This window comes from Euwallacea fornicatus, chromosome 16 (assembly GCF_040115645.1).
Source record: "Euwallacea fornicatus isolate EFF26 chromosome 16, ASM4011564v1, whole genome shotgun sequence".
NCBI lineage: Eukaryota > Metazoa > Arthropoda > Insecta > Coleoptera > Curculionidae > Euwallacea > Euwallacea fornicatus.
The window spans coordinates 3,479,721-3,507,613 of NC_089556.1; the positions used below are offsets into that span (position 1 = coordinate 3,479,721).

The following is a 27,893-nucleotide window of genomic DNA, read 5'->3' on the forward strand; positions in this document are numbered from 1 at the left end:
TCCACATAAGTAACGCATTTAAAAATCGTGTACAGCTGATAATGACTATTCTTTGAAATCATTTTTGGAGTTTTGCTCTGATTGGCTTAAAATTCTGACGTCATAATGAAATTGATCATTAGCAAGATCTTACACATGGCATATTGTCAGATCGACTTTGACGCTTCATAAGACTCTGGTAATTTAATATTTGTAAACAAAACTTATTATAATTTACAATATGTTATGAAATTTATCGTTTATTTCTTAGAGTTTTCCATGTTATCAAGTACATAATGAAGTTAGTGTCTTTAGTTTTCAACTTGAATACATATTTAACTGCTGGCATCGCTGCTGTCGCAATTGCAGGCGATCATTTGGTAACCCTATGTGGGGCTCCTTTTCTGAAGGCACTAAGTGACAATTTAACTCATGCTGTAATAGGAGGGCTCAGTTGGAGCATTTGCTACTTTAATCGTCAAAAATCTTTAGCGGAAACTCGGTATGGCTTTATAGAAATATTAAGTTGTACAGTTTTGTCTTCTCTCATTGATTTGGATCACTTCCTCTCTGCCAAGTCTTTGTCATTAAAGGTAATTTTTGGATTTTTCTGGGTATGATTTAAATTAAAACCTTTTAGGATGCGACAGCTTTGAACCACAGACCAATATTCCATTGTTCCACCTTTGCTTTAATTATATATGTTTTTCTTACTTTGCTTAGCTTCATTTGTGAATCTTTAGTTGTGGGATGGAGTGCTCTGATAGTTTTTACAGCTTTTGCAACACACCACATTAGGGATGCCCATCGAAGGGGATTATGGTTTTATCCATATGGTAGCACTGCCCCTATTTCTTATACCTTGTACATTGTGATTACTTGTTTGTTACCATATATTGTGATGGTTATGGAGAGAATGTTTAGAGTTCCACAGAAACGTGATGTAAATGATTATTTATATGCAATATAGGTAGTATATTTTGTAAGGATGTCTAGCTAAGTTTTTCTACTGAATCAATCAGTCTAAATTATGTATTTAGATTAGTGAGTTGGGAAATAAAAAAACTCCAATGTGTTTTAGAACCACTATTTTTTAATAATGGGTAAAAGCAAAAACAAAATATCACAGGATTTCTATTACCTACATAATTAAATTTAAGGATTATACTTATGATCTAGATACAAACATAACAGAACCTATATGCCACTATTGATTTATTAATGTGCTTTAGATTTACTTTTAATAATAATACTGTAATTACCGAAACACTATTGAAGACCACAATAACTATTGTCAATGTAATAACAAAGGCATATAGGGGGCAAATAACAAAATTTACAAATCATAATTTAACATTACTTGGATTCTAATACATGTTTTTTAAATAGGATATGGGCAAAAGGAAATATTTTGGTTCTTTATGGTTTAAATATAAGGGGTATGTCCTCTAACTACAAAAAATATTCAAAATATACCTATATTATATTGCGAATAAATAATTTCCTTTCAGCCATCTAATTACATAAGTGAAATATGTGTCTGTCAGCTTAAACATTGAACCCATTTCAATATTGTTTTATTCAGACGACAAACACATTTTTCACCAGGCAGTCTTACTGCATTATTCAATAATTCCTTTTAACAGAAACCATTCTCTCTCATCCCAGCTTGATACAATTTGTTTTCAGTCCAGTTTTTAATGCCTAATTTATAGTTCTGCCGTTCTATTTTCCACTTTATATCACAAGAAAAATATGACAATAATTGAAAAGACGTAAAAACGGAAATTGATGAAAAAGTGTTATTCTCATAGTTTTAAAATGAAAAAGCATTTTGAGAGCATGGTTGAGGTTCACTAAACTGTAACAATGCATATAGATTCCTCTCACATCTCAATCACTTTTCTCATGGCATTGCACATTTTAAACCTAAAATTGAGGATTTAAATTTTTAAGTAAAATTCAAAGAAAATGTTAACAGAAATAAACTCTTTTGCATAGTTTAAGGTTACAAATATTCTACGGGTGATATAGGCCAGTACATGATTTTAAACCTAATTTGCCTAGAATTCAAATCAGAAATAAATCACCCTAACAGATATTAGGCCTAAAGTTTGAATATAGGTTTAACAAGTAACAATTTCCTATAGCTAATAAGAGTAAGTTGGTAATTATAGTAGCTCATAGGTGTAGATAACTTGGAAATAGTTTGTGTTAGTGCTTCATGCATAATAGGTGGTTTAACCTATTTGTAAGATGAGCGTCTGTCTTACCTAATTCATTGATATTCAACCCTGACATTTGCTAGGTTATAATAATTATTATGGCATATTTTTGGCAAAGTGGCTAAGTTCCACTCTAGATCTAGAGAATTCCATGATTAATGTTTGTCAAAGTTAAGCAGAATATCAGTAGTTTCGTGTCTAACCCAGACAGAATTCTCGCGTCTTCAATAACTACTCTCGACTCTAATATGAGCAATAAGGTCTGGGTACTATCATAGGTTGGAATTAACTGGAAACTCATTAGTAATGCAAGTCACCCGACACATTATGCTAACTTTCGCGGTTGGTTTGCAGCGTGACCTTACTGGAATCGTCTCTAAATACGTATTCTTTGCTGCTTTGTTGTTGTTTCGCATTTTGTCCGATAAGGAGAGCGGACAGAGCTTCAAGGGATTGTCTAACCTGTATCAACACATTATGTAAGAATGCAAAGTTATCATTATGACCAATCACCTTACCTTAGCTATTTGATCTAAATTACTATCTAAGAAGTTATTGACTGCATCAGCTGATCTGGAATGGAGATGGGTCTGCCACTGCAGGAGATCACTGTAAATGTCTTCAGATGTCGAAGAAAGGGATGCACCTTGCAGTGAAATTGAATATTTGTTTTGGATTTTATGTATTCGGTACAGTAGCACAGCGGCAGAGAGGAATAAAAGAATCAGCAGAAGAGTTGTGGCTACTAATATTAGGCTTTGTCTAGGCAATTTTCTAAATTCAGTTATGGCATCTTTGAGAGTTCTGACGAAACCTTTTGAACCCTTTCTTTCAAGCAACGAACCTAGAATTTTAAGGCTTGTTTAATAAATGTCCAGTTTATATTCATGTTCAATTAACGAACCATCGGTTTGATTTCGTACGCTCTCTTTACGAATCCGTTTTAATACTTCTGTGGGTGGCGGTACTTCTTCGTCTTCTGCCACTGGGCTTTCCCTCTCGCTTTCTCCGGACTCAGAAGAGTCTTGATCAGGTTCCTATGTATGTTTCAGAGAATTAAAGTGTTGTCTGGATTTTATATTTCCGGACTTACAATAATTTCCGGTTCAGGCAAAGTTTCCTCGCTTTTTGCCTTTTCCCAAACTGTTTTCATGTATGCTAGAGTGTTGTCTCGGGACATCAAACTCCCAAAAATGTGCTTGTACTCTCCAGTAGTAATCCCAACAGCGTTTGGTATTATTCGAGCCGTTTTTTCTTTGGTTATTTCCTCCACACTCAGTATTGGAATAAGTAGCTGCAAAAAATGACTATTACAATTCATTCCTACAAAATAGGCTCATCATTACCTTTGTAACGTATCCGAAGACGTTTGAATAGAACGCGAAATAGTTCTTAGTAATATAAAGATGTCCTTGAAGTAGTATGTCACCAATTAGAGCACAAGAGTAATAATTGAGCACTTTTTCGTCCTCCTCGACTGTGGGGAAGTGCCGAAGGAACTTCTTTTGGCGTGCCTTGGAGGTGGTGTGAACCTTGGGGTCTTTGGTAGCTTTGGGACTTGGTGGTTCCGTTAGCTGGCCTTGAGCTGTCATGGCTGGCGTGCTTGTACTTAGGTGTTTTAGATTAGATCTGAAATAAAAATAAGTCAAATTTACTATTATTAAAAAACATAGTTGAGTGTATGGGGAAAGGGCCGAACCTACCTCTCAGGAGAATTATTCCTACCAGAACTAGAACTATCGTCATAGTCTTCGGCAACGACCTTTCCCCTTGAATCAATCGAAGATGGTTTCACAACTTTGTATTGTAATTTGCTAACTATTGACATACTTCGTGTTATTGGAGGCATTATTAGAACTAGTTCACTTGGTAAAAGATCACTTAGTTCACTAGGTCGGGTTTAGCGTGAGAGGAGTTGCCAACAGTGTTTACTGTATGAGGAAGAAAGTTTTTAGTGAGCTAAAACAATTTGATGGTCTAAACCTTAGCGAATCGAAGACTCTAGTCGAACTGAAAACCTTTTGATAGTCAATATTTAATTATTGAACTTTATGATCTGTGATTATCTCATGCAAAAGTGGAATTATCTTATCGCCGCCTGCACATAGTAAATATTAATAATTTTGATGAATGCTGAGGTTCAGGGGTTAACATATAGTGCAATGTAACATAACATATATATTCATGAAGTATATTTTATAGTTTTGAATATTGGTGTTTTTTGTTAGCTTCGTGTTTTTTTTATTCAATCAAAATTGGAATCATTTTGAGTTAGAAAGTGCGTGGGATTAAGTAGAGATGTTTTATTACGTTATGAAATTGAAGTTCGAGGTTCATAATGCCACTTCGTGCTAAATAGGAAAGTGTAAGCTAAAATTCTGTGGATTTTACTAAACAAGGGCACTTAATAAATACTTACAAAACGGAGATATCCGTTTTAAATATAACAACGTGATTTTGATTTAATTTTTGTACATAATTTTTTTTTCCAATATAGGAACTGTTCAGTAACGTAATATTTGTCTGAGTTTACACCTCTAAAAGCGAAATTTACTGCTAATACTTTTGTGTAGTAACATGCACATGTTCAGTCTCACAATTAAGGTACATAATTGCTTTCTTCTATTTATTAAAAATGAATATCAGAACAGCTACACAAAACTGCGCCATTAAAAGAAAGACAAAGGCTCTTCATGCCTCATCTTCCGTTGTCAAAATATTTTGGTCGCCTGAAGTAGGTTTCGCAAGCAAACCATTCGTTATTAGTCATAAGTAGGTACCAGGTGGCCCTTATCAAGCCAATAACTACGAAAAAACCTATTCACTCTTAGATAATGCAGATGTTTCAAGTGGTTATTATAATTAATACTCACTTATCAACTTTGGAGAAAACTGAATGGCTGGGACTGCGTTGTATCGTAGAACTGGCCAGGGGCTCGGGTAGCGCCCCCTGAGGGGCTCCGAGTTGCCCCTGAGGCGTGGCGGGTGCCGATCGAGGACCCGCACTTCCAAAGTTCCCCGACGACCTGAAACCAATAAGGAATTCGTCACGTAAAAAGTATTGCCCGGGAAACCTTTTCGATTTTATTATTTATTTATCGTCGACGATCCCAAATAAAGTTTATCATTTCGAGTTCTTACAAATGGACGATAAATGATTAATTCAGGGCAGTAAAACTTACGACTGAGGTATTGTTCCAATGATTTTGCTATTTTATTCGTATCGGTTTTCAGGACTGCTTTTCCAAATAATTGCAACCACTAGAATGAAGTAAAGAGGTTTTTCCCACGCTTAGTTAACGAGACGATTGCAAAGTATCTCACTCAAAGTATAATCACCATAATTGCGTTTTCTTGCAGAAAATGTTTTATTAACGCAATTTTAATTGAAACAATTGAAATGAATATTTAAAAATTTAGTAATAATTTCTGGCTGATAATAAGTTCATTCAACTTGTTGAAATTTACAGTGTCTCCTTGCTCTTTACCTGCTTGGTTGCGCATAACGTAATGGTATGTTAACATTGACCTTAAAAATCCAACAGAAGAAAAATGATTTAATATTTATATATTTTTTTTCCTTTGCAAAATTCTAGTTATTGACGTGTGGTGAGCCTGCGGAAACGAAATTAATTTCCCATTACCTTCCTGAAAGTTTGCCAAATTCGTTTGCCAATAAATATATTGCGTTTGTTATACATTCAGTAAGACCATTTTTTGCCCTTTTATCTTCAATCGTCTGGCCATAAGTCCAAGCATTCCAAGCTATTTTATTTTAAAACAGTAACTGCGCCCACGGGCTTTTAATTAAGGCTTGCTGATCAGCTGAAAATTGAATTATCCCTTGCTGTTATTGGCGCTGAATAGACAGGAAAGACAATTGGCCGGAAGGACCCTTAAAAAAAGGGCGTCGTCAGAAAAAGGCATTTGATGAGCTGCAATACTTGTTTGGCAATCAAGTGTCTTATAGGCGAAGGTGGCGAAGAATATGCTTTCAATGTGTGATATTTATTATTACTTATACAATTATGATTTATACCAGGAAAAACTGTAATCGAACACTTAAAGTCCTAAACGAACGACTCGGGCCACCTGGTTATTATCTTTCGCGTATTAACATAAATTCCTGAAAATATCTACAAAAACCAGCTGCTCAAACAGACACATTTTTTTTTGTTTTTATGTGGCAGAGATTAAGGTTGCTTCCCATTTTATGTGTTAATTGCACTTTGTTATCCTCGCAGACCTCGTAAATAACCTGCGATGCTGTAAGGAGAAATCGATGTTGGAACTCTAAATTAATAAAGGCAATTGGTCAAGGTTGCAACGAAGTTCTTGTATTTTCCAGAACCACATTAATTGGTTTTTATGATAAAAAAAAATTACCTTTAGGAGAAATCCATGGAACTTTTTTTTGTGGAATAATCGAGTGATTTTCGATGCGGGGCGTCAAAACGCATTTGAGCCCATCGTTAAATAAAACGGAGTACGACGTTCAAGGCTTTGGGCCTCTTATAACACTTTGCTAAGGTCTTCAAGAGCCACGCTAATTTCGTCAGGTAGTGTTCGATCTTAGATTTGTGCGGCCCCAAAAGTCCGTTCTGAAGTGTCCAAATCGATTTTGGCCGAGCCAATTACATGAGCTTGAACGGAATCGTAAAGGATTAAATTAATAGAGAGGACATAAAGTAAAGCTCCATTTCGGAAGTGGCTACATTTATTATATTTTCGTTGACTAAATAATTGTGGGAATTTAATTTTCATCAAGGACGACCTATAAAGCACCGAGGCCTCGTGGATATAATTAAGGGAATTAATGCCAATTTTGCATTGGTCACTAGCGCACCGATGACTAATTTATTTAAAGTTGTTCATAGTAGATTGGAACATCAAAATCGTGTAAAAAATAGCAAATCGCTTCACTGTACAATTACTTTGAATGGATGGGTTGACTGAACTTCCATCGCAGTGATAAAGGCGAGACTGTTTAAACACGAAAAATGCATCAAGTGCAATTATTTGATTTTACACTTAATTTTTTTCTCGAGATCAGTTGCGTTATAAATGTGTTTGCTCGTTTTCCCATTAAATGTTTTCTTGCAGATTCGTTTTAACTGGAAGCACATGCAGGACCTCGCAGTTTTGGTCTGCGCCTTTTCAGGGAGTGGTAGAAAATAACGCCATTTATACATAAGCATTATTTGGAAAATGAACATTAAGACACATACCGGGCATTAAAGATTCAATATTTTTTCTTTCCAGCTTTTGCAATTTTCAAGATAATTAGTTCAAGATTAGAAAATTATGGGCCCACATCAACTAGCCTGCAAATCGCCCGTCTCCTACGAGATGATCTATATTTTGAGAGACGATTCGGTTTTTTCCGACCTGAATCTTTATTGTGGTTGATCGATGCGCGTACTAAATTTGAAATAAATATAAAAAAAATCGGAAGAGCCACGAAAATAAAAACTAAAACCGTATAACCCGGTACGTTAATCTTCGCTTTCGCAAATGATGTTTGATTCGACGCAAATTAAAAATGAATCACCCTGTATAGTGAAAACCGGATGTGAATACTTAACTTTCTGGAAAAAAAATGGAACGCCAACGTGCAAAATTTAAAATGATTTTAACGTTGTAATTATGTTGGTTAAATTATCTGAGGCGCCAAAACCCTGTTTACTCCAGCAGCAGTTCAAATTTAGTGTTAGTTGCATGACCTCTAAATATCTGACCATTTGCCAGCATCTACCAAAGTTTTTTTTCATACTTTCTTGGATCTGAGCAAGCACAATCATATTGCGTATCTGTTGCTGTTATGGACCTTTTTAGATCCCATCACTTTTGCCTTAGAGTTTTTTTGTAACTTATGCACTGTGCTAACTTACACGACTCAATTACCTTACTTAAATCACCCTGGTTCGAAAAAAGTAACGTGTGAAACGCTCGAAAGTTTACTAGAAATAAATTTGTGACTTTTTGCGAGGATGGCCGAGGTGGTGGCGAGGACCAGAATATAAAGGTGAAGTGTGGCAAGTTAGCGCTAGTTATGTATTGTGTTATCAAAATTGTATTCACACTTACTTGGGTCTGACCAAAAACCGCCATATTGCCCCTCTAGCACTATTATGGACCTTTTTAGTCCCGACAACTTTAATCAACTCCAGCCTCAGTATTTTTTTTAACTTGTACACTATGGCCAATTCACACAGCTATCTTACTAAATTACACTTTTAATGTTAATACTATCAATAATAATAATAATAATAATAATAATAATAATAAAACGTGTGAAGTACTCGGAAGTTTATACGGACTAAATTTGTGCTTTCTGTGAGGATGGCCGGCATGAACGTGTGGGATGAAGTAGACAGGTAAGACAACACACGATGAATACGCCTTTTTGTCAAGCGGCCAAGTGATTTTTAGAATGAGTTCTAAATTCGTCATTTTCGTATGTAAAGAGGTTAGTTTAGTGTGTATTTTTGTATGTAGGGTGACGGCTTACTAAATATACATGCAGCAAGTTCTCACGAGTTTTCTCTTACTTTCATAAATGTTTACCAAATTGATATTTATAAAAAAAAAATTGATATACATAACTTAAAAATAATCATCATGAGTAACTCGGCAAATATCCACTCAAAATTATTGGTGTTACACGGATTTTTAAAATAGCTGGAATGACTATTTCAAAAGCCCGTGTATACTGCTTATTTATCATTGTGATTTTTTAGATTTCCGTTTAGAGTCAAGTCAAAACCCATAATGGCTTTTGCCTATATAGATAAATGTCATGTGAAATTAAGACCACTTATAGAACTTCAAAGTTACTCTCCGGGTTTATCAGCTCCAGGAAGTGGGTGTTATACAGTATGTATTTAGGGTGACAACCCGGGTCCCACTTACGGTTCTTGACTCAAATCTAATTTATGGATCCTGGAAAGTGACCTCAAAAAGTGTTAAAAATAACTTTCGCTTAAGAAGACTATTTTCACACGCATAAAGGTCTTTTATTTTATTTATATAATAAATAGATATACTGTTAATATTTAATCATTGGGCAATGCAAATTCCTTTATCTAGCATAAATCAGGTCATAGTAAATATTTTGAAAACGTTGGGAAATTTAAGTAGGCCTTCCAATTAGTATTTGTGATTTTCTATATAGTTCTGGTGCGCATAGCAAAAGTTAAGTAAGGTATTATTTACTATGTTGAATATTAGCACAATATTTTACTTTTTTAAGGCGAAGGTGAATGGCAAAATACTGTTATGCATTATTAAATTTCGTTTCCCAGTGGGCAGTCTCTTAACCTTGACCTAATGAGTGTTCTGTGCGTATGTTTTATTCACCTCATTTTTCATTAGCTAAATAAACACGCCCATGTTGATGTCATTTTTTCTCTCTAAATCTCTCAAAATACTTCACACAGTCATTCCATTGCTACTTCTTTTCTCGCACTTTAATAACTTCATACAGTTTATAATAATTCTAGTTTTAAGTACGTGTTTCTCCAAATAAAAATGACTGGCTTGGTTTCTAAGAAAATATCCCCACTGGGTATAGCAGCTGCTCATGTGCTCATCGTCCATAAGATCCAAATAAATAAAGAGCAGAAAGCTTCATGCTGTGTTCAAATAATATATATACAATAAGTTTTCCGACTAAAAATAGAATTTCCAAGTACCATTTGTATGAACCAAATTGTTCACTCTTGCATTTGTTGAGCGGACAATAAACCTTATTTGCATGTCTCAATAGGATGCTTTAAATTCCTTTTTTATTAGTGGTAATGAATACACCAAATAACCATTAATATGATGAATAATAATCTTAGTTATGCAATTTTCCAGGTTCGATTAAAATTTTGCTCGCCAACAGGACTTACCTGTTTGTAATGAAAAACTGCCTTTGCTTTGAAATATTTTTAACCAGATTCCAACAATTCTTAATGTAGCACATTATTCACTTCTTAAAACGACCATGTTATTAGAAGAATACAACCATGCTATCAAATATTTACGCCGCGGTAAACTGATGAGCAACTTTTTACTTGTTGTAAGTAAACATGGGTATGGGTACGTAAGTCCAACGTGTCACTTGCAAACTTAATTGCTGATTAACTGAGTTAGAAAATCTATTAATTTATTTTTTTAATACTCCAAGAATATATTTATTAGTGTTGTTCCCTAGATGGACAGCTTAATTTTTAATTGAATAGTTCAATTGAAATTTTTAATAAAAGTGCTGGCGTAACGACGACAGCAGCTCATTATAAATATGAAACTGCCACATATATCGTCATAATTATGTATCGAAAAGGAGAGATTTTTGAATAATTTAAAAAATTTCCATACAAATTTCTCGACTCTGTCCTCTATACTTATCTAAGTTTTCTTTAAAAAATGGTGAACCTGGAATTTAATAACCCAAACACAACTGTGGAGCGTAATTCCACCATCATTTAAGTATCATTGCCCTTCAACTTTAATCTAACTTTCTTTTCAATATGACCGTTGGGGCCATACGTTTCATTTTCGTTGCAACTCTCGTTTAAATCTGAACCTTTTGGTACCCACACCTAATTTTTCGCTGAAAATTCCTTTATTCTTAAATTGTTATAGCACTCTCATCAGTTTCGGTCTAAGCTCCTTTACATTAGAGCTTTAGAATAATTATATGTCTCAGTTGCCCTTTAATTAGTCATAGGGGCTGGATGTAAACATCAGTAATGGGCTCTCTGCTTAGTTTCTTACTTTTGCTTTGAGCATCAAATCTGCACGTAGGTCGTTTCAATTTTATTCTTTCGCACAAGTATCATGGAAGTTTGTCACAGTTGCAATTGAGTTTCGATTCTGTCTTAGCGTCGATGGTGTACGTGTCAGTTGACCATCATCTTAAACATTATGGGAGTGTACATTTTCCTTAAAGTTTCATTGCAGTTCCAGCCGAGTTTGGGATCAGTTCAAATGTAACGACGTCAAAACATTTTAAATGTCCCGCATTATCTAAAATCATTTGCGGATATAATGCGTCACATTCTAATTGATCGTTACCTTTTCAATGTACGAAGGTTATATTATAGTTTTGGCGTATAATAATTTATAAATTAAAATGTTGTAATATGTAGGTGTAATTTTAAAGTTTGGCTTTGCAACGTACATAACAAAATTATTTGATACACCGAGTGAGCCATATTGAGTTAGGAATGTATGAAGGGAGCCGTATAGAGTGAACCATCACAACGTAAGTGAATTTCATAAATAAGTTGTCATTGATGCGACATTTGAATAATATTGATTGTGCTAAATGTACCTTTTGTTCGACATTATCTGAACCACTAGGATAATTAGCATTGGTAAATACCTAGCGCGATACGCAATATAATGATGTACAGTGTTTTAAGAAACTGCATATACGTATGAGTGTTCGACCCCTTAGTTACCGATGACACAGAGCGTGTCGACTTTCCAGTTTCATTTCCTTTTTCATTCACTGCTATAAATGTTTTCACATTTTTACTCCAAATTTGAGCTAATGGCCTCTTACTTATGTTATTTGCGTTATAATTTCCTAAAACCATAAGTGTATTATAGACACAAAAAGCTCGCAAATCTCAAGACCATCATTTTTCAAATTCCACTTAGGGGGGTTTTTGTATGTTAGAGTTCACTTATGGTGACTCGCCCTGTACCGTCATTCCCGGTATACAATGTGTTTAAGAAACCGGCGCCTACCATGAGATTTTAGAAGCGAAAAGAGGGAAGGAGTTGGCTAAATTAGGAAACAGTTGCGCAATTTGTCGTTTTGCATGCTGCTTCGAGATTCGACATCAACCATTCGTTTTTCCTATATGTCGAATTAAAAACTACTAATCACAGAAAGCTGATAAGGGGGCAATTATGCCTTAAAAGTTATCTGGGGATTGGTTTAAATTTTCTTATCTAGGCCGGGTTTATCGAATTTCTTATTCATAATTTTTAATTTGTTATTTCACAATTTCTATTCTTAATTCGTAGTTATGCCAATTACCCACATTGATAACTGGTTAATTGGCTGGTTCACCACAGTTATTTTTTTAGAAGAAACTGTTCCAACCCATTATTTTAAGTAACTTTCCAGTGAACATTGTTGCAAGAGGTGGCTTCAAGGAATTTGTGTCTATTATTTCTAAAAAAAATCCTTTGTTTGTGTCAATAACTATTTTTAATCCTCAATTAGTAAATGAAAAAATTGAAAATTCTGAAGGTTATGCATGAATAAACCTAGCCTAACGCCCCAATGAAGACTTGAACAAAACAGTGTAACAACTACATCGAAAAAGTTTCACGTCCAGCTCTCACTCACCGTGATTTCCTGAGGAACCTGTTTCGAACCATTTGCAACTTCCCATTGTCGCTCCCTTCGAATCCCTGCACGAAACACAACATGGCAGTGTCTGTCATGCACGCGACACTGTGCTGTTTACGCATGCGCGGCTTTCGGTCCAGGATCGGCGTGGCGTCGTTGCAAGGGCCATCTTTGATTGGCGCGATTTGCAACGAAGGCACGTGGAGAGACAAGTTGGTCGGCCGATGACCTATTGTGATGGGTTTCGATGGCAACCGCGCGAAGTAGATTTGGCAAGGATGATTTTTTTTTTTTTTGAGATATGTTCACATGATTTTTATGTGGTATTCATGCAAAAACACGGTGATATAATAGATGTCAGTTAATCGTGAAAATTGGGCTTGAGTCAAAAATGGTTACCTGATGCTGGTGTGAAATTAATTACATTTTATCTAACTTTTCCACGTTGTGTATACAATAGTAATTAACCAACATATTGTTTGCAAGACAAATCAATAATCCGCTTCTATTTCCAGTAAAATAACCTTGTAGTTTTTGCAATCAATCATACATCCGGAGGACAAAGCGCACTAACCACCCCTCGTACGTGTTCCGGAAATCAAGAGGGTTGTCGTCGCCGTAAAAACAAACGAACATGGGGGCTGTTGCCAAGTAGTAAAAACAAAAACGAAGCGTTGTCCGGTTGCGGTACCGGCCCGTCTGCAGACCTTAATGCCGACACGATAGCTGTTCAACTGTTAACCTGACTTCGAAGTTACTGCCAAGCCTGTCCACGCGACACTACAATGTTGCCAGATTAGTCACCCTCTTCTGTATATACAACATATAGACTAGCCATATCCTGTTTTATTATGTGCCCCCTTATTGTTAGGCGGCTCAAATAAGATGTTTATCCATTTATCTTTTTCCAGCTTAGATTAAGTGTTTTTTGTGCTTTTATACTTTTGTGAAGGCCCACGAAAATCGATTAATATGATTTTTCCGTAGTTAAATTTTTTACTTAAAAGGGCCATTGCTGGAGGCACAACGGCAACATGAAAAACGGTTATTTCCCTCTCCAGATTTGATCGGCTTTCCACCGAAGATTCGCCACCATGGAAACCTAACGACGGCGGATTTTTCACAGCTGATCGTCTGGTGCTGCTGCAAATTAACACCTTCTTATTTGATGATGATTGTGTCTTTTTCGATTAATTCATATGGACAAATGAACACTCTCCTCTTAAATTCCAAAGAAATATTTTCAACTCGACGGAAATGAGGTGATAAGTTTGGCAGTGGCGCTTTTAGAACAGGTCATACACCTGCTTGTGTATCTTTTAAAATTAAACCAGTTGCACTATGCGACAGCTAATTTTGCCTATTGCGGTGTTTATTAATAGTTGATGGATATGCCATTCAATTGAATGTCGTATAGTTTGGTTTTATCCAAACGTAGAACTAAATAATGTCAATAAAAAATCGGTTAATTTAAAAAATAACGATATCTTCGAAGACTCATAATCATCAAAAATCCCGGCAGATTTCAAAAATCGCATCGAAAAGATTTTTAAAAGATAACGAGAACTTCACGCGAATGTGCGACGGTTAAATCGTTTTCAGGCACTAAGGCCTGATTGTACAAGAGCGGCTTAAGTTGTACTCAACTAAAGCTTTAGCTCACTTAAACCCTCCCATAAGGAATCTATCGTTGTCAAAATTATCTTTAACCGTGACAGCAACGCTGTTCCTATGGGAGAAGTTGAGGCTTAAATTGAGCACAGTTTAAGTCATATTTCCACTTTCGGGTCTAAGAGATTTTGCGGGAAATCCATGGGAAATCTCTCTTCAAACATGTCCAAAACTATCTAGAAAACCACAAGAACTATAAAATTTCCTTTAAGATATTAAAATTCTCAAGTAACTTCTATGGGTCGTCACCTAAAGATGCCGCACAAATTTTCAGAAATATTCTTCGGATCAAAATAAGAAAAACACCCACAAACACCCTCTTAGAACACTTCCAAACATAAACCCTATCCTAACATCTTATTCCCTTACCCCCTGCATTAGTCCCTCTTACACAACACCTAGTTTAAGAAAAATTGCAAATAGTGAGACTCCAAAATGAAATGTATACACTCAAAGGCAGAAAGACCAAAAGGTCGATAGCCTATTTCTGAAGAAATAAAAATTTTGTATATATATATATATATATATATATACACAGGGTTGTTCACGCTATACGGCGCGGAATATTGGGGCTAAAATACGAGGCTTTCAAAAGGTTTCACTTTTGGGCTATATGGGGATCTATTATGGCTATTTTTCGTATAAGAAAAACATTGCCAAGCATATACAGGGCGTTAAAAAAGCAATCCCAATGTTTTTCAAAGTGTCCTGTGTTTCTGACAAATATTGTGTGATTGGGAGTATACCGTTCTAGGAAATGACATTCTTAAACTCTAACGGCTTCAAACTCATTATTCCTAACAAAACAAGAAATAAAAAGACATATCAGCACATTCTTCGAAGGTAAACATTGTTAAATGCTTTCATCAAAGGACGCGATTTATTAAACGCCATTAAAATACAATTGGGCACTATAGGCTACCTAACAAGACAATTAAGTCACTTCCTACTTTTATATCCATAATATTAAATAGCATTTTCTTTGGCTTCAAAGAAATTATTACATGACTTTTCTTTGCTCTTACGCTTTACTGTCTAGACACTAAGATGGATGCATTACAGCCGAGTTTGTGTCATTAGTAGTTTTCTAACGCATCAATTTTTTTTTAATTGGAAAAAAATCTGTTTTACTCCTCGAAAACAAAGGTTGTGCTTAAAAAATAAATCATCAATGAATATCGCCGAAATTAGAAATTTCCCACTTTTAGCCTTACGCGATGATTAATTTAATTTTGCATTAATTTGGTCAAAATAGCGGTCAAAGGTGAGCTCAAACAATACAATACCCGTTTTAATTGCATTATTTGTATCCACTTAAGTAATATCGCACCGATGCAAACATTGAATAATTTATCTGAAAATCACGTTCTATCTTAAAAGATGTTTGTGTCATTTATGTTATATTAATATCCTTTAAGAGCGTTAACACACAGATAAAATAGACCGATTTTTAACTTCTGGTCGATATCAAGCCCCGTGACAGTCGTTGATATAGTGGAAAAATGTGAATAAATTCAAGAAAAACTTACCTGTTACGGTTCAACATTTTATATTTTACTAGATCTTACCCATTGTGCTCTACGATGCTGCTAGATCTTTGAGCCTTAAAACTGCTTCTAAAGAACCGTCTTTGCACCGGCAAACTTAACCTTCTCTTGAAAGTTTGGATTAAATTTCGCCTCAGTTCATAGTCACTACTACATTCACTATCACTGTCACTCATTTTGACGCGTTTTGAAAGCTGATTTCCATTCTTGTCCCATACGTTCTCAATAATTTTCACGCATTTTTTGGCTTTGCCTTTGAGAGTTTGCTCGATAACCTCGTGCATTTCTGGCTACATTTCGATAAGAAATGACAGAATACAATAATTAATTGAGAAAAAGTATTGTTTCATAGTAGTTGGTGAGCCGTGTAAACAAGTAAATTAAATGAGCAGCCGTTGAAAGTCTTCGAATACGAGGGCATTACTACTGCTGGTTTATGAGTATTGTGTGATGAATCTTAATTAGGTTTTGTAGGTGTTATATTAATTAATTGCTAGGCAGAGAGGCATGCGATTATCATTTGAAGATTGGCATTTTGTACAAGTTGAGATGGAATGTTTGTTAGAAGTAAGTAGACCTCGTATTCATTTTCTACGGCCACAATGATTATTTTAATATTTTTAACAATCATTGTGTAAAGGCCAAGGTATCTCTCAGTATCAGATTTCGATTTAGTTTTTTTCCTGACCGGATCACCAATCAAATTAGCATTTCTCGATTTCTGAATACTGACCTGGGAACTTTGAAATCACCATCGAAAAATTAACTACACAATTATCACTATCGACCTAACAGATTATCATTCAGTCACCTAGTTGACACTGAACCCTCGAACAACAGCTTCACCTTATTGATGAAAAGCACCGTACTGACGACGGAACATAACAGTGATAACCTTTCTCGCATTTAATATTCGACAAATAATTCCTATTTGTTCTTTGATATTTCCATTATGTAATTGTAATTAACGTTACGCTAAGCACACACTCTATATCGGTGAAATGTAAACTTACCCATTAAGGAGAGCTGGGTTAAGGGTCCTTAAGTCATGGGGGGGCTCGTCGTCGGTGTCCGGAGGAACCTCTACCAAAAGAGGAGTCGGTGGCTGCCTGTAAAAATAATGATTCCTGAAATGATTGAGTACATGTAAGATTAATGAACATTTATTTCCACACTAACACCCTATTTAGGACATAAATGACACTGGGTGAAGATTTGTGATTTCTATAAAAGTTAACTCAATGTTGAAATTAACAGCACATTGGTAATTTGGCTCTAAAACATGTTGATACTTTCTAAAATTTTGATGGTGAAAATTGTTAATTTAAAAAATTGACAAAATACGTGGGATTTCTATTGCTTATATTATAGTCCCGCAAGTTTGGTGGCTGTCAATGGTATTTACGCATTCCCATTCCCATGTGTTCAACAAGTAGTAATAATGTATTATTGAAACGTGGCTTATGATTGCTTTGATAATATTGTATCAGAATTTCAAAAATAGCTTGTTTTCACTTAAAAATGACGTCCCCGTTATGAACCTCGTGCATTGAAAATAATTATTTTAATGGTAAAATAACCGAAGGTCGTAATGTATAAATTTACAAAAATTCTTATGCTTTATTATAATACGAAATTGTTCATGTCATCACTGTTGAATATCATTGAGAACCTTCTAGCACTTTACTGCATTTCAATTAACCGGTGATGTAATGATCCATTGCCGCTTTTCACGACATACAGTACGACACCGAGCTATAGCCGACGCGTAGGCCAACCCCATAATCTACACCGCTGTGCGAAATGTCGTAACGTATGAGAATTGTCCCAGAAGTGGCCATTTAACACTTACAGCAAAAAAAAAATTGCAAAATATTACATTCTTTTTCAACATAGTCTGCTTTAAGATTGACACACATTTGCCAGCGATATTCTATGGTTTCTACACCCTGTTTATAGTAAGAAGCTTTGAATGTTTTAAAATAGGCATCAACCTCGGAGCCCACCTCTTCATTATTGGCAAGTTTCGTTCCACCGAACTATTTTTTCAAGTTTGGAAATATAAAATAATCTGAGGGGGCTAAATCTAGCGAATAGGGTGGGCGAGGAAATAGTTCGAAACCAAGTCGATTGATTGTGGCCATTTGCAATGACGGCAGTGTGGGCTGGTGCGTTCTCTGGATGAAAAAATACTTTCTTTTTTTCCAAATGTGGTCGCTTTTTTTCTAATTTCTACCCTCAGACGTTGCAATAAATTTGAATAATATTATCTGCTTAGTGCTTTTCTTTTAAGGAGATAGTCAACGAAAATTATCCTACGTGCATCTCAAAAAAACAACTGACGTCATCTGCTTTCCTGCAGATTGGACAGTTTTCGCCTTTTTGGGAGACGATTCTCCACCTTTAGTCCATTATTATGACTGCTTTTTCGTCTTAGGTATGAAATGATTGACCCATATTTCATCCATGGTTATGAATCCACGCAAGAACTCGGCCTTATTGCTGCGATACTTTGCCAAATACTCCCTTGAGGCATCCTCACGACGCTGTTTTAGTTCAATTGTGAGGAACCGCGGCGCCCATCTTGTACACAGCTTTCTTATATTCAACTGTTGTCTTAAAATCTATTATTCACTACTTTTTGAAATGCCTATCTTGCAGTACAGTTTTGTGGATTTTCACCATGCTTTCTGGAGTGGTCAAATCTGGAGTGTCGTTGGATCGACCACTGCGGAGCTCCTTTTGGCAGTTCACACGACTGCGTTTAAACTACGCCACTCAATATTTTAGAGTTGTAAACGAAAGACCAGACACCCCCAGTGCAGAATCTAACTTCGCTTTATATTGGATGGCCTAAGATCTCTCAAATGGAAGCATTTAATCAAATGGAAGCATGATCAAATCACGTATCGATGACCAGTTTTTTTATGCTCACGAAATCGTTAAAGACGTTCAATAAAAACGACTCCAAAATAAACACAAATTAATGTAGGACCCTCAAATCGTAAACATAAGTTTTTATGGCTGGGTCTTTGCACTATTGGCTAATTTTTAACAAAAAAAAATCACCATCTATGTATTAGGTCTGGTATTTCTGAGACCATCCTCGTATAAGGAAATAAGCTGATTTATAAAAATCGTGTCTCTCTTCCTAATTTAATCATTTCTAATATACGATGGTGATTTAATTAACCAAAGAGAATAAATCGTTGATTAACAACAGCATTTATTTTTCACATTTCTAGCACATTGGCAAAACTGATAGACATCTTGCTGTGGGGATGAATGTCACACCGCAGATTTTTGATAACGAGGGAGCAGATCGTTTGGCCTTACTGGATTCTGGGAAAGTGCCGTACGAGCTTAACTCGCTCGTGGAAATCTCCAGGAGCCTCCCCGTCACTGAGATCGATGACGGAGCAGAAATTCTTGCACCCCTGGACAACTGCCCACGGGATGCGGCAGGTTAGGAAACATTTAGCCGAGCCAAATGCCGAGCGGACAAGGTTTTTTCTTCGGTTTGAAACAAAGAATATCAAGATGGTGGCCGGATTACTGACTAAGTGCTGTCACTTGTCAGAATATCAACATCTGATGGACATGGCCGGGGATAACGAGTGCAGGAGATGTCTTGAAAATAACAAGAACTGTTGTTCAGTTCTCGTGCTTAAATGCAACAGATGAGACAACCTATCCTATTGTCCAACGAGATAAAAGGACTATATCTCAATAGACTTGTTGACGAGAGTATTGTAGTATCACGTGGGACGAAACGGGTCATCGGACACTGTGGCCTTTTGTCATACAGAGGCTTGTATTTTCAGCTGAACTCAATTAAAGGTGAGTGCAGTGAAGGCAAAAATAAACTGTAAATCGTGCAATATCTTGACGACATGGTGAACTTACTTTTCCCGTGTAATCTAAGAAATACTGAGAAAACCAATGGAGACGTAGGGCTCAAAGGGGACTTAGGAAAATGCCCGAAGAGAAAGTGAGGGTGCCAACGTTGAGCACTTTCTAAGCATCGATATTTCTGAAATTCGTTAACAAGCCGTCTCTGATGGTAAAAAAAACTAATTTCCATCAACCCTATTTTGTCTTTACCCCCATACGTATTCGTTTTTTTTTTATTTTAATGAAGTGAAATTTGCCACGATGCTGTTAATAATTTTATCATTAGCCCATGTTACACGAGTTGATAAACATTAAATTTTGGCTTTGTTCCATAAAATCACCATTTTATCTTATCCAAGTGGAATTCGAGCGAAATTTTCCGTTTATGAAAAATGCAGTGTTCCGCCTTAGATCCATATTTGGCAGCTGGCCAAAGCTCCTTTGCAGAGATTGGCACAAATTGTTACCTATTTAATAGCACCTGCCTTTTCAATGAAAAACGACTACAAAAACTTCTGTAGAAACTTATACCTACATATATTAATATTTATCAGTAATTTTAGAAACTTCATTCATATATTGTGCTTTGGACTATTCGAGGAAGACCCATTAGCCTTATATTAAATACATCTTTCTTGGGTGAATCGGCAATTTCCTGGAAGATTACGTCATAATAGGGAGCAGATTTCACTGCGGAGCAAATTAACCTAATTTTTTTAAAAATAGAGCCACCGCAGAGCCGGTTGTTTCGCTAATCACCTAAGGGGGCGGTTTTGTGGGCGGTCTTCACGAATTTTGCCCCGAATCACGACAGCTGTAATGGTAAAAAAATCAGTCCCATCATACCATGCGAACTCTTGATGAGATTCCGATGAGGAGCTGTCGTCGGAGTCGCTGCTGTTGCTGGCTTGACGAACCGTCTTCTTTCGCCTTCGCAATTTTTTGAAGATGCGTCCCATCAGAAATTTTGAATATTTTTGATGTTGCTCGTTCAAATGTATCAAAAAACGAACACCCGCGGCACATATGGTGATGCGACTGTGAAATATTCGCCGTTTATTTTTGTCGCATTGAAAATCATTCCGAATTAAACTTGAAATGCCGACTAGGAAGTGAGCTATCAAAGTCTATATTAATATTTACTGCTGTGGCCAATTGTAATGAGTCGTAAAGTTTTTTGCTGCGTGTTTTTGTTATTGTTAGCGTGCACTATCAGCTTTTGCACCTAAGTTAGCATAATTTATCACTGTGTCGCATTTGCGCTAAGTGGCTTAAATTGGCTTAGTAACCTTACGAGTGCTTAAAGATACGATGGACAATCCGGTGTATGTACAGGGTGAGATTTGTTACAGCAATATTAAAATTTCAATAGCAGACTTGCCTGCACTTGCCAGTGCCTTATGCTCAGGATTCTCATTAAGTTTGGCATCGTAACAACATGCATTACTCAAAATGATAGTTTAGCTGTTCGTTCAAATAAAAGTCCCATCTTAGGTGCATATCTATACGTAAGATCAACCTCGTATTATCTAATAGGTACCTAAAATTTGAAATTTCGCATCGCAACATCAAGCCCAAAGAGCAAAAGCTAATGTTCATCGTCATCCCTATATCGTTGTGATGCAAGAGAAAAGGCAATCATAATTCATAAATCTACATACCTTCGCCTTTCCACTGCAAAAGCTCAGTCGAACCGAAAACCGACGACCCTCGACAATAGATCGAACAATTTTTCGACTTTTAGGTCTAGAAACGGAAGATGGTAGAGTATTTACTACCAAATCGAATTTCCGTGCACGCCTATCGACTCTCTTGCTGAACGAGTTCTACTGCAACGCGAGGACGCAGGACAAAATCCGGGCCCGGAGTGGCACTGCGTGATACACGACCCTGAATTTGCAGGGCAAGGCGTAGGAAAACTAAGGGCTTTCGTGCGGGACCTACTATCCAGGTGACCTAAAGGGTATCGCGGACATTTTATGTTGAGCGAAGGGGGCGTTCTAATGCAAAATTTAGAAATAAAAATTGCGAATCTTCTTTTCTTAGACAGTAATTAATGATTCTACTCTGTCTTCAATTATTTTTCCGTTTCTTTGCTATTTCAGTTCCCTGTCCAAGTGCCTCTTTTTCACACTCATTTACATGCTCCTGTACCTTCTTCATAAATTTCGAGTGCTTGAGACGCTCTTTCTATCCGCTCCTTTTCTCTAGTCTCATGAGGCAACCACGGAGATTTTACGTTGAGCGAGGGGGATGTTCTAATACAACGCAAAAAATTGTAGTATATTACTTGATGAGTTTATAATGAACGCTATTATCCCTGATAGTGAGGTTTGCGTAGCGAGCGAAGCGAATTGCGTAATTCTCCAGAGAAGATGCTCATTATACAGGGTGGCTACTAAATGATGGCATTAATTTCAAGGCGTGACTCCTTGTCGTGTTTTGTGAAAAAAAGTGCTAATAAACCTATGTCTTATGTTGCTTCGTTTTCGTGATACAGGGTGTCAAAGTTTTATTTTTCGTCGGTTTTTCATAAATGTTTTTGGACATTAGGGGAATATCTCGATAAAATTCGGTATTCAGGGTTTTTCCGAGACGAGAAATTCACATATAATATCGATTTTACCGCAATATGTAGGGGGCGCCATCTGCAGTAATGTTCTTGTGTTAAATTTACCCTAATGTTTTCAAAACCTTGTCTTTGTACTTCTAATAAATTACTTCTTGTTCCCTCGTCAATTTTAAACAAAAAAGGTATGCGTGGTCGAAAATTCTCAGAGCACCGGTTTTCGAGACATTGACGATTAAAAATGTCTTTGTACATGATCTCATCAATACATTTATTTATTAATTAACATTTAATAATAGCACCCTACATGTTGCGATAAAACCTATATAATATTTGAATTTGTCGTCTCGGAAACCCCTGAATACTGAATTTCGTCGAGATATTACTCTTATGTCTGAGAATATTTATGAAAAATCGGAAAAAATACTTCGACATTCTGTATTACGAAAAAAAAAGCAAAATTGGACATACACTTATTAGTACTTTTTTTCAAAAAATGTGACAAGAAATCATGCCTGAAAATTAATGTCATCATTTAGTAGACATCTTGTATGTAAGTAGGAGACTATGTTTTGTTCATTGCGAAGTATCCGTATTTTTAGCAAATTAGCTAAAAATTCCATTACAAGAAGCCCTGCCTGTTTGCCTTTGAAGGGCAAATTCTAATGCAGGTCACACACTATCGCTTATAAGTAGAGCAACTTTTTACATTCGAAATTTTTTCTGAAACAACATGAATTTCACGTAATCTACTACATTAATTATTAATTAAAATGAAAAATAAATTTATTAATATTAAGGTTTATTTGTTAAATGTTTTTAATCATTAAATTTTAAAAAATCTAAAACGTAAGGGTCAAAAATAGAACAACTAAACACAATTCTTAAATTTTCCCCTTATAATTAAATCTTTGATATAACATCCCTTATTTTTAATTAGTTCCCAACATCTGTTGTTTATAGCCTTTGATAATTTTTCACATGCTGAGTTTCGAGTATTTTAAACTCCTTTGAACGAATCCTTTATAATTGTTATTCTTTTCTCATGAACTCTCCTGTCAATTTCATCCCAAAGGTTCTCCGTGGAGTTCAGATCGGGGCTTTCAGCTGGTCAGATCAATACGTCAACGTTATATACGGTTAACCACTCTTTAATTAATTTGGAGGTATGCTTTGGGTCGTTGTCACGTTGGAACGTCCAACGAAGGCTCATATTTTCTTCTGCCTAAGACAGCATGTAATTGTTTAGAATATTTTTATAAACATATTAACTCATAATACCATAAATTTTTACTAATTTACCCATGCCAAACCCTCCGAAGCACCCCCAAATTATAATACCGTCACTTGCATGTTTAACCGTCGATTTGGTATATTTCGATTAAACCGTTCATTAATTGGTCTTCCGATCTAACAAATTTTGTCTGATTTGAACAAGCTGAATCGACTGTCATCTAAAAAAAGGACAGTTTTTCATTTTTCACATCACTTGTTCACATTTCGCAAAACGCAATCTAGTTTTCCTATTTTTCTTTAAGATGAAAGGCTCCTTTGTCGATTTTCTCTCGTACAAACCGGTGCTTCTTAAACTTCCTTTTATGATACTCACTGATACTGAAACACATAAGTCTTGTTATATGCGACTTGCACTCTTGAACTGATCCTGGATGTTTACGGTTTTCGACCACATTTCAAAGTCATCTAAAGTTCTTCTATTTTCAAAGAGAGATCTATTTTTAAAGGAACCATCTTTGATATTGTTGGTTTATTTAAATTTAAATTTTTTGCAGTTTTACACTGCTTTTCACTTCTTTCAAATTTTGTATGATTTTTTCTTTTAACTAACATGATAAATGAATACTAGTTGATATCTTGAAATATTTTCAGTCAGTGCTGTGAGAAGCAAAGTCCATATCACACAATAATATAAATAAACAGATTGTTTGCTCTACATATAAATCCTACGAAAACCAAAATAGTTTGAAAAAAAAGGACATACATATACTAAATGTATTGCAAATATATACATTTGTACCTTTGTAATATTTAGACAAACAAGAAATATATTTCATTAATTTAAAAAAATATATTTTTTGAAAACATGCTTAGTCTGAATTTTTCATTAGTTGCTCTACATGTGAGCGACAGTGTAAGTAAATAAACTTGTTTTGATTTTCTAGGGGCTTACTCGTCTCTTGGATTACTTTTAGACATTCACTGATTTATTTACATCGTAATGCAAGCAGTTAATGAATGAATGATATTCATCGGTCTTTGGCAGTATGCCGGAAATCTTCAAGGAAATATATTGAAAACGGTTAGAGGCACGAGGTTTCTCGCAAAACACCTTTTTGATGTTCGAGAGGTCAGAGTATCAGAATTCCTAAAAATATTTATGTTATCGACACCGAGAAGAAGTTAGGATGATTCTTAATACGTCGGTGAGGAACAAGTGACCTCACCTATCGGCAAAAGAGATATTTGAAATGGATGTGTGGTACCCAAAACACCCCAAAGAGCAATTTCAAGTGAATTACAGACAATTTACAGTAAAAATATTTTAACTCCCTCCCGAACGAAAACAACTAGCTCTTGAATAAAACAAGTTTAGCCGAATCACTTTATTTTTTGCTCTCTAGCGCTCGATTCTTATTGTACCATGGTCTCTGGAACACCCTATAGAACCATAAACAAATTATGTTTCTGTAAACAAATAATTCTCTTCTTTATCCTTTATTATGTTCCTCTTTTGTTCTCTAAAAGCATTTTCATTTGCACTGCAAGTGTACTCGGTCTCATTCTAATTCATTTTCCTACGCTAATGGCGTACTCCTACACAATAGGGGTTCCCTGCATATTCCTGTATGCGCATTGTGGGTGTAAAAGAGCGACGCTCTTTAGAGTCAAGTATTCGAATGTAAAATAATACAAAGCTCAGTCTTTCCTAATAAAGATTAAGTTAAAAATAGACTTTCCTATTTTCTAAGGAAATGCCATAAGGCCATTATTAAGCAACACTTTAATGATGACTCTCTTAGGAAAATGTAGAAATTGAAATCCTAGGATCATGAGGTTTATCGAGAACCAGTCGAATATGATGTGACTACTTACAGACATAACTGAGCGGGGCTTTCGGCATTTTCCACAATACTTGTCGCAAATTTCTTGAAAAGATTTCTTCGTTTTTCTGAAATTTCACAATGCCCTTAGTCACCTTTAGATTCATCATTTTATTCTGAATTACCTTTATTTGCAGTTTCGCCTTCATTCTTAGGGCCAATACTCTTTACAAGTCTAAGTGATCCCCTCACGCTTCGACTAATCACTTTTCTTAAATTTAGAGACTTCTGCTGGTGTAGTTGACCTTCTACATCTTCAAAATCTGAGCTTTCTTGCTCAGCAGCCGGCGTTTGCGCGCTCTCATTTTCTTTAGAATTTGAATGCATATATTTGTGATCATTTAGGGATTGAAGAGACTGATTGTCAGTCTCTCTAAAAGTTTCGGAATAGACTTAAATTGAATTATTTGTGTTCCTTACCTTTCATCTAGTCTGGTGTCACTTGAGTTTCGCTTCAATTTCTTGTGTTGAGGATGGGTGTTTAAGTTTTCCACGCTTTTGGACAAGTACAGTACAGCCTCTGGGTTCAATAGCACTTGTGGTTCGCAATCATTTTTTGGTAAATCAACTAGTTCAAATTCGTCTTCTTTATCACTCGCCTCAGTCTCAGGCGGAGGGATGCAAGAGTTTGTTGTGCCAGTGTCCTTTGAGATGGATTTAACGAAATTATGCATAGTCCCTTTAAAGATTTTCCCAAAGTGTTTGCTTTTGGGTTCAGAGGTGCTGTCTGGTTGTTCCATCGTTGCTACTTCAAAACTTACTTACATCAAAATACTTTTTTGAACTTGTTTGAACTGCAGCTCGTAGTGTTCATAGTTCCCCGGTTTTCGCTATATATCACGCGCGATCTACAGACATATAAAATGCGATTTACACTAGACGAAAAATGCTTTGTTATGTGGTTTTACCTATGTGATGACAAATACATCACCAAGGTTCGTTTCGTGTTAAGGCGGCAATAAATTGCTTAATCATCAGGGCGTTTTATCAGGTGATGATAAAAGCGGTGATAATACTCAACCGTGTTGTTTAACATGTTACTGATTATCTTAAACTTAAGCTACACAGAAATTCGGAAGTTGGATAACACTATTAATAGTTCCTGGTAATTGATGCTATGTAGTACATGCTAATCCATTTTTTTTTTTTAATTTGACTGGTCAAAGTGTCTAAAGGTGACCGGTGCAAAGGTCTTAAGTAACAATGAGTAACAAAGCAACTTAGTGGTTTTTTGGCGTCTAAACTTCCCGTTCGATGTGAACAAAATTGGAAATACAGACGATAAAAATTGATAACAATGACTGCAGGTCAAAAGCCCTTTTTTCTTTTCTTTTACAGTAAATGAGCAAGTTCATATTAAGGTGCGTTTAGATTTGAGCACGTCCGTTCTGAGCATACGCGCACAGCCAATTTATTTTCCGACGAATGAGCTGATCGAGCTGTTTGCAAACACGAGATGAATTAATAATGGACCACAAAATAACAATGGCTACGTTTATTGTTATGCATGTTTTAATTTAACAGAAAGAAAGGAAATTTGAAAACCTAGAGATCGCAGTTTGTGGAAAACGCCAATATTTGGCAGGGACCAGTCAATTTACTAAGTGATTTAGTATCAGAGATTACCTAGAAATTGTCTAGTTTTGCGATATTTCGTTTATTTACAAGTTCATGCTATGAGTCATTCTTTGTTTTGGGATAACCCTCTGAATGCGTCATATCCCACAAAATAAGCACCTCTTCATAGTCTCGTAAAAGTATAAAAGCTGTATTACTACTTTACTGCATGGGTAAACGAAGCTCCTTTTCAATACAAAATCCTGTGTCCAGCCTGAACAATCCGTACCACCACCAACTGAGCATCCCGAGTAAACTGGGCATTCGTGGGGTGACTAGTTCTTTTGAGCGTGTACCTGAGACTGAGAGCAACTGAAGAAAGTATTGAAGATCATTCCTGAAAAAGATTACTCTGACTGTTCCGAAGATTGAACAAAGGTGATGGTCTAAGTGCATTGTGTCGGACGGAAAGTACTTTCAAGGCGATGAAATTTATTTGAGAGAATAAATAAAGATTTTTCGTTATATAAATAAATTCACCCTATTTCTTGATCACAGTACTATAATACATTGCACATGAAACTGATAAAAGGAAGTAACTATTCATGAGCGCCTTTAAGAGGTTTCTACAAACCCGAAAGATGAGATTACCTGCCGCACGCTATATTACATGGTTGAAAAGAGGAGTTCTTGAGTGGTTTGATTGTGTTAAAATTCTATCAGTTTATCAATAATTTGATTACTGCTATTATCGGTTTATCACAAAATACTATTACCTATGTTAATTGCACACACAGTCGTAAATTTTGATATGGGAGACATAAACTTGAACGATTATGAGCGTCTTAAGCCATGATTCAGACATGAGTTATCTAATAAGCAATTAGTTGGATTAAGTCTTTAATATTTAATATAATTCCATTTGAATCTGTGCCAAGGCTCTAATGTTGAGAATGGCCATAAGAACTAATGCAA

The 27,893-nt window shown here is 35.8% G+C and overlaps 2 protein-coding genes and 1 long non-coding RNA gene across 4 annotated transcripts in view; 2 read left to right on the top strand and 1 right to left on the bottom strand.

Moving 5' to 3' along the window:
- LOC136344176 (uncharacterized) overlaps positions 1 to 27,893 on the top strand; it is a 68,610-nt gene that overhangs the window by 38,043 nt on the left and 2,674 nt on the right. Inside the window, exon 3 of the long non-coding RNA XR_010732920.1 lies at positions 19,025 to 19,619. This is a non-coding gene — a long non-coding RNA (uncharacterized lncRNA). The remainder of the gene's footprint in view (positions 1 to 19,024; positions 19,620 to 27,893) is intronic.
- On the top strand, positions 181 to 1,062 carry LOC136344174 (transmembrane protein 267). Its single transcript, XM_066291379.1, has 2 exons — positions 181 to 572; positions 620 to 1,062. The coding sequence occupies exons 1-2, from the start codon at positions 276 to 278 to the stop codon at positions 947 to 949; spliced, it is 627 nt and encodes a 208-aa protein (XP_066147476.1). The 5' UTR covers positions 181 to 275; the 3' UTR covers positions 950 to 1,062.
- LOC136344157 (GRAM domain-containing protein 2B-like) lies at positions 1,051 to 27,315 on the bottom strand. 2 transcript variants are annotated; one of them, XM_066291323.1, is made up of 10 exons: positions 25,782 to 26,688; positions 25,487 to 25,734; positions 25,354 to 25,429; positions 16,793 to 16,888; positions 5,078 to 5,230; positions 3,551 to 3,833; positions 3,298 to 3,498; positions 3,109 to 3,241; positions 2,723 to 3,048; positions 1,051 to 2,666 (listed from the first exon to the last, which is right to left on the bottom strand). In XM_066291323.1, the coding sequence occupies exons 1-10, from the start codon at positions 26,099 to 26,101 to the stop codon at positions 2,535 to 2,537; spliced, it is 1,968 nt and encodes a 655-aa protein (XP_066147420.1). In that variant the 5' UTR covers positions 26,102 to 26,688; the 3' UTR covers positions 1,051 to 2,534. The 2 variants fall into 2 exon arrangements, with proteins under 2 accessions (XP_066147420.1, XP_066147421.1); XM_066291324.1 differs by lacking the exon at positions 5,078 to 5,230 and having other exon boundaries at positions 25,782 to 27,315.

Excerpts from the sequence above, each read along its gene's own strand:
- LOC136344174 (XM_066291379.1), top strand. The coding sequence starts at position 276 with ATGAAGTTAGTGTCTTTAGTTTTCAACTTGAATACATATTTAACTGCT. Across the intron at positions 573-619 it reads CCAAGTCTTTGTCATTAAAG|GATGCGACAGCTTTGAACCA; the intron begins GTAATTTTTGGA and ends AAAACCTTTTAG.
- LOC136344157 (XM_066291323.1), bottom strand. The coding sequence starts at position 26,101 with ATGGAACAACCAGACAGCACCTCTGAACCCAAAAGCAAACACTTTGGG. Across the intron at positions 3,834-5,077 it reads GTTTTCTCCAAAGTTGATAA|ATCTAATCTAAAACACCTAA; the intron begins GTGAGTATTAAT and ends TTTTTATTTCAG. Across the intron at positions 3,049-3,108 it reads CGTACGAAATCAAACCGATG|GTTCGTTGCTTGAAAGAAAG; the intron begins GTTCGTTAATTG and ends TTAAAATTCTAG.